The 13,523-nt window shown below is 43.1% G+C and overlaps 1 protein-coding gene across 1 annotated transcript in view; it reads left to right on the top strand.

The window, feature by feature from the left end:
* Positions 1–11,498, top strand: part of LOC308378072 (glycogenin-1-like) — a 13,018-nt gene extending 1,520 nt beyond the window's left edge. Inside the window, exons 2-8 of the mRNA XM_080854879.1 lie at positions 1,874–2,009; positions 2,215–2,389; positions 2,906–3,068; positions 8,091–8,217; positions 9,423–9,636; positions 10,543–10,694; positions 10,820–11,498. Of these exons, the coding sequence (XP_080711005.1) occupies positions 1,874–2,009; positions 2,215–2,389; positions 2,906–3,068; positions 8,091–8,217; positions 9,423–9,636; positions 10,543–10,692 (965 nt within the window). The 3' untranslated portion in view covers positions 10,693–10,694; positions 10,820–11,498. The remainder of the gene's footprint in view (positions 1–1,873; positions 2,010–2,214; positions 2,390–2,905; positions 3,069–8,090; positions 8,218–9,422; positions 9,637–10,542; positions 10,695–10,819) is intronic.
* Positions 11,499–13,523: the final 2,025 nt, after the last annotated feature.

Genomic DNA, 13,523 nt, shown 5'->3' with positions numbered 1-13,523 from the left:
TATCTTCACGAATCTCTTGAAGACTAATGTCTTCCCAGAGCACCTTCTGTCCTAACTCCTCTACCTCCCTAACATGTCTAACCCACACTTACTGTGAATCTCCTGGCACTTTGTTGTATAGATTTAGCTCTTACTGTAAGGTCTCCTTATTTGCTGAAGCTTGATTGTTCTTCCTCACTTGTAAGTCGTATTGGATCGGAGTGGATTGTTAGAGTCTGCCAAATGAGTACATGTAACGTTGAACAAAACAAAAGATGATGTTCATCAGCTTTTGCGTAGCTTTGCTCAAAGCATATTACCCCTTGGACTCCAACCTGGAAATTGTCATATAATGTCAACTAATGTGTATACGCAATGTCCCCTGTTATAACCTTTAAATGAACCAATGTTGGGCTGGTCTGATAACAAGTGATAGTGATTATAGTGCCTATGTCATATTACTTTATTATGGAATATTCTTCCATGTTAACTTATAATGTAGTGGGGGAAATGTACTGTAGGGTTTAAGAGTATTGTGTTCATCTACAGAATAATAAGCTATAGGGAGAGAGTGGACACATTACATAACCAGATTTAGAGAACTTACATTTTCTAAAGAAAAACCTCAAAGTGAAGCCATAAAGGTCAACCGTAAGCCTGTTAGAGGTTAGTTTGACTGAAGTTGTAAGCCCCCTACAGACTTAATAGCGCCATGGCAGTCGGCTGCACGACATTTAAGGTGGAACGGAAAATTCAACGGAGCTGCGAATAAGGCGTTAACTTCAGCCTCGTAGTTTTGCACGAAATGGACCAATAGACTAAAAGAAGTCCAACTCCACTCTCCTGTGGGAAGTCAGATGTAACCATGCTTGCAATTTAAGAGCTTGCGGGAAATGTTGATAGATTGCTTTTAAAAAGAGCCCATACATTTATCTAGCCTAAATAATCCATTACCATTTGAATGGCCGCTCCTGTAGGGAAGGGGGTGTGTCCCCTAATATACTTAAATAAATCAGACTATTTCTAACAGCTGTCTGCCAAGTAGACAGTCACTTAACATGTACAGTGGGCGAGGCCGACACATTTGTGATGAGCAGTTTCATATAGAGACTCCGAATTACTAATACGGAAAGAGGAGCTTCATCAGATAGCCATTTCCCTGCTAGACGTTATGCAGCAGGCTAATACAACACGGAGTAACCTAGCCTATAAATGTTTGAGTGCTTTTCTGGCAAACATACCGCTGATTGTTTTCTTTCATTAGCTCTCAGGCTGCTGCACATTACCTCATGTTTTCCCCAAGATTACAGTGCACATTGGGTTTTTCATCAACCACCCCCTTTTCCACCACTGAATAACTTTATTGTAGAAAATATGGCAGGGATGCTAGTATGATGTGGACTTTTCCAAGTGTTTTATGGGAGCGTTGTGTAGCCTAATGCCACTAAGCAATTCCAGAGTGTGTATTTGGCACACAGTTTAATGCCAAGCACAAATGTGCATCCATATAGAAACGTCAAAGACTGGAATGTATCTGTAATCCACGAACAGCAATTCTGGCATCAGTTTAGTTCAGTTTGTTCTTTCATAATAATGTTCTTGAATGCTAGGCCAATGTCTTGTAATGGAGCCAAAACTCAGGATATTTCTGAGCTTCTAGTGTTTAAGAAGTCAAGTGTTTGTTGCCAGTTAATAAACTTGCATGTAGTTAGAGATGAGTATTGGGGTACAGTACATCCCTGCCCATGAATGACGTACTGTAGGCCTACACACCAAACATAGAACGTGGGAGTGGACATCAGGGTTGCAGAAGTTCATCTAACATGCATCGCTGTTTCTGTTCAACTGTTCAACAGTATTCAACTTTTTTTCTTTTCTTTTCTTTTTCCCCCAGATCAGGCATTCGTCACCTTGGCCACCAATGACAACTATGCTAGAGGAGCCATGGTTTTGGGGCAGTCCCTGAGGAACCATAAAACCTCAAAGCAACTGGTGGTCATGATTGGACCCTATGTGTCAGACCCATCCAGGTGGATTCTCCAAACCGCTCCTGATGCATGACCTTTAAACTGTACAGATGTGTTTTGATGCACTGGTGTAACACTCATTTGATTACATATTTTATTTTATTTTATTTTATTTTATCTGAATGCCTCTGAACAGAAACATGTGATTACCTGTAAGGATGTAATCCACAGTATGCTCATGTTTTTTTTTGCTGTGTCCGCATCACAGAGCAGTGCTTCGCCAAATCTATGATGAGGTCAGACTGGTGGATGTGTTGGACAGCGGGGACAGGGCACACCTGGCCATGATGAAGAGGCCGGACCTTGGCGTCACCTTCACAAAGCTCCACTGCTGGGCTCTCACACACTACTCCAAATGTGTCTTCATGGACGCAGACACGCTGGTGAGTTTCTGGGGTCTGATGGCTGGGAGGGTCAGGAGTTCAGTCACATCACATAAATGTAGTTGGACAGACAGAATCCCCCCGGGATTAATAAAGTATCCATCTTTCTATCCATGTTTCTAGAAGGATTGCAGTGGCACCTGGCCTTGACTAGCTTTAGGCAAGCCACACAATTCTATGTTGCATAACAGCGTAATGAAAATGCAAATTCCATTAACTGTATCTTGCCTTGTGGGATTGTGTTTGACTATGTGAGTAAACCGGTACCTGCCCCAAATCTTGATCTGTTGAATCTTGAGTCATGGCAGCTCAATAATCCTGCTTTGCGGAATGCCCCACAGGTATATTTGTTCCTTCTGCTTATCAGAGTTGGCTGGTGATTGCACAGATGTATTTTGTTGGTGCATCTACCTGGCATGTTATCATGAAATTATATAAAAAGTCATAAGGCATTACTCTGATCTGAGACTGTCTTGTTCCTTCTATTAAAGCTTGATCATGTTGTGCCTCCCACAGGTGGTATCAAATGTGGATGAGCTGTTTGATCGTGAGGAGCTGTCTGCAGCCCCCGACCCAGGCTGGCCTGACTGCTTCAACTCCGGCGTGTTTGTGTTCCGCCCCTCCAAGGACACCTACGAAAAACTTCTTCAGTTCTGCACCGAACACGGCAGCTTTGACGGCAAGTCATCCTTCACCATTTTAGAGGACGTGTGTTCTAAAACGTGCCTTTTCTTTTAATCTTGTTGGACGTAAAGTTAACGTCCTAAGTTAAAAATGTAATGGGTGGATCCTTTCTGATAAGGTTCACAAATGAGTTAAACTGGGCCAGGATCTGTCCCCTCTGCTTTCCAATAGATTCTTTCTCTGAAGCCTGAGTGGGATTTGGTTATTTTAATCTTCTAGCCAGCTCATATTAATCATGTGCATCTTGTGCACCCTTGAGTGCGGCCATTTTTAGATGGCTCATGGGGTCTGGGTACGTGTGTTGCTAGCAGAACCTCACGTCCACCCGCCATTTAAGTTAATTTTTGATCAGACGTTATATTTCAACACAAGGAGTCTCCTGTCTTGCCTCTCCACACTCTTCAGTGGTTATTCTTGTCCGTGTGGTTGGCCTAAAAGGACAGACCAAAATGGAGGACTCTGAACCTGCCAGTGAAGTCTCTGGGGATGTTAATGGTGCATCACTTTCCCCTCAGTCTGTCTCCTCGTTCAAGGCAGAGGACAGGCTGTAGTGATTACAACAGAGCTGCTTCCTGGTAGGAAAAACCAGTTGATACCACAACCAATTGTCCACACAACCCTCCAGACCTGTAGTGAGCTGTAGGGGTGATGCCAAAAACGGGCCGGCATCCTCGCACCAAGTTGTACCCTTCCACAGTGTTTGCAAGATCAACATGGGGAATTTGCCAGCAAGGGGTTTTGGCAGCAACAAACGGCCCTTTCATAGCATGGCTCTTCTGGTATGTTTCAGTGGTGTGAGCCTGTTTTTAGTTCAAATGCCTTGTAAATAAGTCATTTTGTGGTATTATGTTTTTTAAGAGTCAGCAACACCTCACAAAACTGTTTAGACTCTACAGAAACTTAATTTTTCTGCCACCTAAAAAATGTACATGCACAAAGTGCCACAAGTAAAGAAAGGGAAAATGGGAGATGATTTTGATTTGTTTTGCAATTTACTTTAAGTGATGAAGGAGCTTCAGTGCAGACGGGGATGAGACAATAAATCTACTGTATTTTTCTGCATGCCTAGTTTGGCTGGAAGTTTTAAATGGGACAGTCCCTGATCCAATTAGTTATGAAAGCCTCAGTATAGGAAATTAAGTTAGACTGCGCTGTCTTTTGAAGACTGGGCGTTTTATTCAGCTGCAGACAGCTCTTTGTCATTTGCACTAATGAGGATCTGCAACTGTTGCCATTTTCCGAAAAATGCAAGTTCATGCATCACCCTCAGCAACTGGGCTTTTGACGCTTACATGAAGCTGAGGGACTCCTGTGTTGAAGGATGCATTGACATCCAACTGGGATGATAATTGGTTATCAAGATGTATTTTTAGCAGAGATTGTCTTTCCATGGCTAGGCTAGCTGTAACTTGCTGACCTTTAACGACTCCAGGTTACCAGGCACCAAGGCACAGACCCCCCCCGCCAGCAATGATCGCACAACTGGGATTGCAACAAGTGCAAACTCTAAGCCCTTGCAATAATTAAAACCTGTGTGATAAAGTGGAAAGACTGGAGACATCCTCCCTCGGTTCCTCTGCTTATTCGCTGGTCGGCCGACCTGAGGCGCTCTGTGGGCACGTGGGACCCATTTCATGTCCTGCCAAGGTAAATGGTTGGTGGGAGTGGCAGAGCATTCTTTGCGGAGCCTCGCTTATCCGTTCCAAATGAAGGCGCTGGGGCCCGATATTAAATTAGTCTTTGGAACCGCTCGCATGAGGGAAGCCCTGGGGGACTTGGCTGTTTGCATGGAGGAGTGCTCGGTGATGGCGTGCCTATTTTAAACCGCCGATCTCATGGGCCCTGGAGCGCTGCAGCCCCTTATTCCTGGTTATTTCCTGATCCAGCTCTAGTGCAAAGCCATGTGTGAAGAACAGACATGTAACATGTGTGTGACCCTGAGGAGTGCTCAATCACAGGTGTATCTCTCTCTCTCTCTTTCTTTCTCTTGCTCTCTCTTTGTCCTTTCTTTTTCTCTCTCTCTCTCTCTCTCTCTCTCTCTCTCTCTCTCTCTCTCTCTCTCTCTCTTTCTCTCCTTCTGTTTCCCGTGAGTGATTTGTTTGCCCTCAGGTGAATGGGTATTGTGTAATTTCCTTTCCTAGTGTGCATGCTTCTACATGCCAGAATGGAAATCTCCACTGCAGTTTGAGCTTCTGTAGCTTATTCTATGATTGCTAGCTGGACATGTTTTGGCTCTGTGTGATCTGGTGCATGTTAGAGGTGAAGGACAAATGGTGTCCCTTAGCTGGCTCCTCTGCTTGTGCGTTTCTTATGGTGCCGCACTGAATCACAAAAGACGCTGCACTAGTATCTCATCTCTGCTAAGCACATGTGAACTTCTGCACAAATATGTTATGACCCCGCCTTTCTCCTCTGTGTCCGGCAACCATGGAACATTCCCAGTCTGCCTCTGCAAATGGGCAATTACTCCACAATATAAGCACGGCAAGGACCCCAAGCAATGGGAGCAAAGTTACAACGTTGTATTAACAAAATGCCTCCACACTGATGCGTTGGCTATAAATAGGAAACACTAGTGCATGTATGGACGGCCTTATCTGTGTGAGAGTAGAGAGCAACAGGCCCCTATAGTGGAGGAGGGAGGGTGGACGGTATGTCCTGTACATTGTGTCTCTCTCCCACTCCACTCAGTCTGCATGGGGTGAACACACAGCCACAGAGCTGCAGGGCTTTTCGGCTATCTGTGGTATTTGTAGCGTTTCCAAAAGTATACAAGCACTTGTATAATTTCCCATTATATAAACGATGTGCCTGTGCGGCCAGTCGCCGTCGCACCGGAAGATGAATGGGGAGAAGGTGGAGGGGGGAGGGGGGACCGACTACAGCTCTCCTGATCATGCAAGTCATGCGTGTGTGGGGGTGATATTTACATTCCCTAGGAGGTCTGGAGGGTTGATCTTTACGTCCGTGACCTCATCTCTATTACATGTACGGTGCATTACTTCGCTGCCTAGTAACCGGTGTCAATTACTCCATGAGCATTCTGTCTGTAAGGCTGCCTCCTTCAAAAAAACGTGACCTTTTCAAAAAAACAGGTAGAGAGCGATAATTCATGTCTATGCATCTGTTGATTTTGGAATTAGAAATGGATGACTTATTCTACAACAGAAATCACAGAATTCACATAACTTAATGACTTGAATTACACAGTGTCGTTTAATTAGCATTCTGCAAACACATTCTGCAAAGTGTTCTCGGTTGTGCAATGCACTTGCCCAACTGCTCCTTGGTGATTCCTTGGCTAGAGGCGCTTCTCATGGTTGATCAGTGTAGGTGTGTCTGGGAACCAGTTGTCTATTTCTCTTTCTACTGAGAGGAATCCTGCTAGTCCTGCTCTTAAATCCATGCTTTTCAAAGAGATCCATGATTTCCCTGATTGTGTCCAGGACTAGTATGGATGACTCTCCTACTGCATCATCTGATACAGAACACAATAGAAGTGAACACACCCCTGTGCAGTACCACTTAAATGCCAAATAATTCTAAATTGTATTACCTTACAATAATTGCATTAATTAAGAAGTTGAACAGTAGGGTATTTGTATTTACTTTAAATAAAAAGCAGATTCAGATTCAGATTGAATACAGGCCCCGCAGTAGGAACAGTGCGAACAGGAGTAGTATACCTTTCAGTAATGAGATTCAAATCTCATTTTTTTTTCCCCCAATGCCTTGTATGGTCACCTTTATTCTTGATGGCTGACTCTGTCCTCCTCGGCATGAAGCACACAGTGTGTTGCACACAGTTCTGGAGAGGTGTTCTACCATTCTTTAGAGGAAAAAAAAAAATCTCAGCCAGGGGGCTCTTCACTTGAGCAGTTGCTCTACCTCTCTCTTTAAAATACCACAAAGGTGTTCTGTTGGAATGAAGTCAGTCGACCGACTTGGCCAGGTCTAATTTTTCACTATTTTCTTCAGAAACTCTGGTTTTATTTTGGCAGTGTGCTTTGAATCATTATCATGGTGGAATATTCCTCTTATGCCAAGTGTTAGAAGACTGGGTGTCATCCTGTTGGACAGCATGTTGGTGTATCCACAGGTATTCATGCTGCCGTCCATAAATGTCCACTCCCCACACCTTTTGCTCTCATGCAGCCCCATATCTCCACATTCCCACCTCCATTCTTCACCGTGTGGACTAAGCATTCACTGCTGTAGTCCTGGCCAGGTTCACACTGAACACGCTGGACCCCATCTGAGCTGAACAAATGTATCTTCTCCTCATCTGACTAAAGAATGTGGTTCCAATATTCATCATGCTTCTTATCATGTTCTTCAGCAGTTTAATTTCTCAGTTTTGTGCCAAAGAGAAGGGAAAGTCTTTTTTTTTTGGACACTGTCCATTGAGCTTGATGTTTTGCAATGTCTGTGCAGTCATAGACACTCTGATTTCCATTAATAACCCCTGAGTCTGAAGCACTTGACTGTCTTTTTGCAAGAAGCGCTCTAACCATGATGTCATTGTTAGAGGATGGCTACTGCGGCTTGGATCAGTTGTACTATGACTCGTTCTGTAGCTCCTGATTACTGCTGCAGCTGTCTTTTACCCATTTTTAGTTGGTCACCAATCTTCCTGTGTCCCTTTCCATCTTTGCTCTTACAATTCCTAAGCCACTTCTTTTCCACGTTGAGCCATGATGCCGATATGCAGGTAGATACATCCCATAGGTCCAAAATTGATCAAGTTGTGGTGTTCACAGGTCATTCTTTAACCATGTTCATGCGACCAGGCGTATTGAAAATCACAATTTTGTTTTCAGTAAAAAAGGTGTATTCACGTTTGTTTGCATTGAGTTTCTACTTTGTATACAAGTATTTGTATTATTTAAAAGAGAACTGTCAAGAAGTAATGCTATTATTAAGAGGTGATAACATTTTGGATAGGATGCCACTGGATAGGATCCTAAATAGTGGTTTACGCCATGATTTCTCATTGAGTGTGTGTCTTCCAATGCAGGGGGCGACCAGGGAGTTCTGAATGCCTTCTTCAGTGACTGGGCAACCACGGACATCAACAAGCACCTCCCCTTCATCTACAATCTCAGCAGTGTGGCAATCTACACTTATGCGCCAGCATTCAAGCAGTGAGTTCCACTTTTGTCTTGAGGCGTAAGAGGGGGGAGACGGAGTGGAGAAGCGGGAGGGTGTTAGTTCTATGAACTGTAGTATTTGGAAATTGCAAATGAGTAAGCAGACACTGTACGCAGACAGAAATGACATGACGGCTAGATCACGCTGAGACATCGGGTTACCAGCAAGGCATCAACCCTTAAACCCTCTTACCCCACCCCACCCAACCCCGACCTGTAGCCTCTGAGACTAAGCTAAAATATCCATCATCATGCCAGCTGACTGTAAACTCTTAAAATAGACTTGCTTATTTAGAGAGCTGTACTCTGTTGTCTGGTGGATGCTGCTCTGAACAGACAAAGTGTGTTTGTGTGCTCTGCATTTTTCTGCCGTCGCAGAAAAGTCATTAGTGCCTGACTTGCCTAGGGGGTCGAAATGGGGTAATGGCGTCCCCTGGCAACGTGATCAAGTAATTGAATTGGATGGCATGTGTTTGGCTGCCATTAGTTGCCAGTATTCCGGATGGAAATGTGCTGTCATGGCAGTTGCACTTCTCAGTGGCACTGGCTTGCATCTGAGGGATGGTGCCAGTTGATGGCATGCGTTGGTACACATTGTGCCGACTATAAACTCGTACTTAGAAATTTGAAGTGGTTGATGGTGTCATCAAATGTTTACGGTCACATGCTGATGGCTGCACACCTGTTTCCTGGATGTGACTTGTCTGTGGGTTTGAATTCATCTCTGTTCACTAGGACTGCGTCTTCAAATCAAATTAGAAATAAAACATTTGAGAAGCATGCCTAGATCATGTTACAGTACCAACCAAAGTTGAATTACTTCACACTGGAAGACATTTATTCAATAACGTAGTTATATAAACAGACTGCTTTTAATAGTTATCTCTTCTCTGCTGTATCCCTAACAGTATCTGGAGTGAAATGTGAAAAGAAGCCAAAGCGAAGTAGTTAAGTTGATTTCTATAGTGGTCCTGTAGACACTCCAAGTCAATGATGTATAGCGTAGCTATGTCAGTTATCGGACAGTGTAAAATATCGGCCATTCTGTTTAATAATGAATTAACACTCTATAACTTCAGTTTAATAATGGATTAACATAACAACGCAAACGTTTGGCGATAACACACGCCGTCCGATAATTAACACCGTTACGATAGGTTCCATAATAATTGTATATGTGGTGTATTCCTGTATTGCAGGTTTGGTAGTAATGCTAAGGTGGTCCACTTCCTGGGCAACACCAAGCCATGGAGCTACACCTTTGACCCCAAAGCACGAAGTGTCAGGGGCGACGTACAGGGGGCCTCCTCAAACCCCAGCTTCCTGCTGGAGTGGTGGACCGTGTACGCCAGCACTGTGGTGCCCATGATGAATCGGGAGTATGGGGACCAGCCTTTCCACTCCGGCTGTGAGGTGAGTGTGAGAGACTGTTTAATGTGTCAGAAGATGAAACCAAACAAGGGGACAGCATGCATAGTGTAGATTGGACAAAAAGTGAAAACCCCAGATGCCATCCCTTAAGCTAAAGAGGCAAGAGTACCAACGCATCATCTGCTGATGGAGAAAGAGGCAGCAAGAAGCACCATCTACAGGCTCTTGTCAGCCACCCCAAGGATAGTGTAAAAAATCATAATGGATTTAACTCTTCCCACATTGATTACAGTTTTTGAAATGATTGTGTGGGCTACAGAGGATATGTAAAATATTTTTAAAGGTGTTCTGTGTAGTTTTTGGCAGGAAAAAAAAATACTTAAAGCCTTCGATACAGTGATTTCTGATTGTAATGGAATTATTTGTTTTCTGAAATGCCTGTTCATTTGAATCTGAACATCTTGATTGTTTCAGGTGTTTGTGTTCATTTCTTAGAACAAAAATATGTCCATTTTAATTATGCCTTCAGAATCGCATCATAGGACTATTGTTCTCTCTTTCAGCACAATAAACTATAGCTTCCACCTTAAACGGTGCTGGTGTGAATGTAATCTTTGTTTTCAATTTGAAAACACTCCTCCAGATTATCTAGCTGATTCATAACAACAGCAACAGTTTATATATACAGTATGTATTTGGCAAACACTTGCATCCTAAGCAACTGACAAAATACTACAGACATATTGTTTTTTTCCTATCGGTTTATGTGCTTCCTCAGGATTAAACCCATCACCTTAGAGGTGCAACTTGCTGTACCATTTGAGCTGCAGGAACACTTGTTCATGTTACAGCACCCCCTTCTATTTGTCATTTCCTCTCTCCTCACTACTCCACTTCTTTCTCATCCTCTCCCTCATGTTTTCTCTCCATCATGTTTCCCCCTCCCAGGAGGAAGAGACGCATGCAGAGACACAAGAGACACAACCCTCCTTGTCCTCGCTGGAACGGAAGCACAAATGGGAACAGGGCCAGGCAGACTACATGGGAATGGACTCTTTTGACAGTATCCAGAAAAAGCTTGATGCTTTCCTTAAGTGAAGGCAAGGGGAAGAAATATTCTTTTTTTTTTTCTAAAAGGTAATTTTTTTCAGATTGGAGTTTGAAAGTAGAGCATAGATACATTCAAACAATGTAATTGGGTGAGTGTTTTTGTTTCTTTCACCAGCTATGCGATGCTGTCACGGTGCAGTGTGTGGAACTCACTTCCTCCTTCAGACTGTAACAGACTGTGAAACAAGTCCATTATGGTCAGACGGTATTTTTGTTCTTTTTCAGAGGCTCCCTATCAAAATGTGAATACTTAAAGACTTCCAATGTCCAACATGGGGGGAAATATCCTCATTGCGATGGCTAATGGACACTAATTTATAACGTGATTAAAAATCATCTTTGGTTTTTGGAAGTCTCTAGTTTATCATGGGGGTAAAAATACTGTGTAGCACTGACTTACAATGAGGCATTAACTGCCTGTATTCTGTGTAAGCGAAAGGTTACTGTGCAACACAGGACACAGTTACTCCATTTCTGTGCCTATTTGATGTTTTTCGGTTGGTATAATTTTCCTATGGTGAAATCCTATTTCCTTGGGTTCTTTTTTTGTTTGCCTTTTTGTTTACAGCTGTCTTTTGCACCTACTGTCCTGTAACTCATTCTTGAAGTTTGACGCTCCTTTAAAGTGGTGTTCTCTGTGTATTTCACTACTAGACTTTGAGTGCCTGTTACACTCCACAGAGGTTTACCTCTGAATGTGTGCCTTTTTTACTTCAGCCTTTTACACGCCCAACTGACGTCTGTGCAAGTTCCCTGTCACCTGCCAAATAAAAGCTAGATGAGATTCTATAAGACCTTTTTTTTTCTTGATGTTGTCATTTGACACACAAACACTGATCCTCCGCTGCATGTCCACATCTTTTACTGATCACTAATCAGTGTGTTATGCACACAGACTGGTCCATTATGAACAGGTGAAGCCCACAGTGCTGATCTCAGGCAGGCAGGAGGCTGGAGAGCTTCGGTGCTTGAGATGGGTCCTGTGGCCCAGCGGTCACTTATAATGAACAAGGGGCATTCTCAGACATTTTCCCAGCAGTAGTGTAAGATGACCTGCTGAGAAGTCTCCTGTTGAGGCTTGAACTCGTTTCGAAACAAACCCAGTATAGTGACTCCTGCCGGTCTAGTGAAACAAAAAGCATACCTTTCTTTGTCTTTCACCAATAGAGATAATCCAGATAAGACTGTAAACTAGGCAAAAACACTATTTGACAACAGAATTGATGTATAATACCACTTTTCTGGACATCTGTTATTTTCACAAGTTGTTGTAAAAAAGGAGAAAGGCAAAAAAAATCGAATAATTGAGAACTGAGAATTTCAACATGAAAGCTTTGTAATAACTTAAAATAACTGTCTCTTCTCGCTGGGTATCATCTAATCCTAATATTAGTTCAAACATAGTCTAGTTTTAGTTGTCTGATGTCTAACCTTATGATATGAGAATGATGTACACTTGCAGAACAGCAGTACATCCTGTTCCAAATTTTGTCTTAAATGTATAAGTAAATGTTAGTTAGCCTGTTCCTGTAACACAGTCCTTGTGACCATTCCCACAGCTACTGGTCATAGGTTACCGTAGGGTAGGGAAAGAATCTAAAAAGGTTGTGCATCATTTGCATCATAGGTTACCGCTTACACCTGTGAGTGGGGGTCAGTGAGGCTACAGCATGTTAATGTCCTGAGCGTTGGAATGTGGCTTAATTACATAGCTGACCATTAGGCTATCTGATGAGTGGCTAAATTGAAACAGCTGACCATTAGGCTATCTGATTAATGTGGCTAAATGACATAGCTGACCTATAGGCTATCTGATTAATGTGGCTAAATGACATAGCTGACCATTAGACTATCTGATGAATGTGGCTAAATGACATGGCTGACCTATAGGCTATCTGATGAAATGACAGTTTGCCCACTGGCTGCAGAATGCAGAGAATAGAGCGCTTAAGGTGTTGTCGTATGGTTGGTATTTACCTTTAAAGGTATCTAAGAAATGGACTGGAGACAGAGGCAAAGCTCCTGATAACCCTGAGGCTGGCCCAAAGGCATTGCCAGATATGCAGCAGGCAGCAGCAGGTAAGGTATCTACAGCAGGTAAGGTGTCTACAGCAGGTAAGGTATCTACCAGGAATCAGTATTGGTAATCTCATTTAAATGAGAATGGGGTGTAGATAGGTTTCCACGCTAAATAATTCTCCAGAGGATATATTGATTCCTAATCTTGTTGTCTGCTGAAATGGATCTTGCAGCACATTTGAGTTGGTTTAAGACTTTATTTTCCATAAAAGAAAGACACCAAGGCCAATGACTCCAGTAATCAGGGCGCCTCTTTTGATCTTCCCACAAGCTTCATCCAGCCATGCGCCACTTCAGGAAGAGAAAGGGAGAAATGGCAGACGTATACAAGAATATTTCAGTTCATGCAAAGATCACAATTATATTCCCTCTGTTGTCAAACCAAATTACATTGAGGGCTAAGATATTTCTTAACAGTCCCAACAGCACTATCACTATTCACATAACTGTGACTGAAATACACATCATCCAAATACACTGCTCTACCTTACACCTATGCTCACTGGCTGGTTGTTCTAACATATACCTGTTCTGCTCTGGTGCAAGGTCTTCATCCAGTATACAGAACTGGGCCTGCTCTACCTCCACAGCCTGATGAACTTCATCAAGACTAGCCGTGCCTTCCACCTCAACAACACGGCACACTTCCTCTCTCTCCTCCTCATGTTTAAGGACCTGCTCAAGCCTGATGAAATCCTTTGCTCCCTCAGTTCTGAGAGCCTCCTTCACCTCCTCATGCA

The sequence above is a fragment of the Sprattus sprattus genome (assembly GCF_963457725.1).
Source record: "Sprattus sprattus genome assembly, chromosome: 17".
Lineage (NCBI taxonomy): Eukaryota > Metazoa > Chordata > Actinopteri > Clupeiformes > Clupeidae > Sprattus > Sprattus sprattus.
This window is presented reverse-complemented; position numbering and strand designations above follow the sequence as displayed.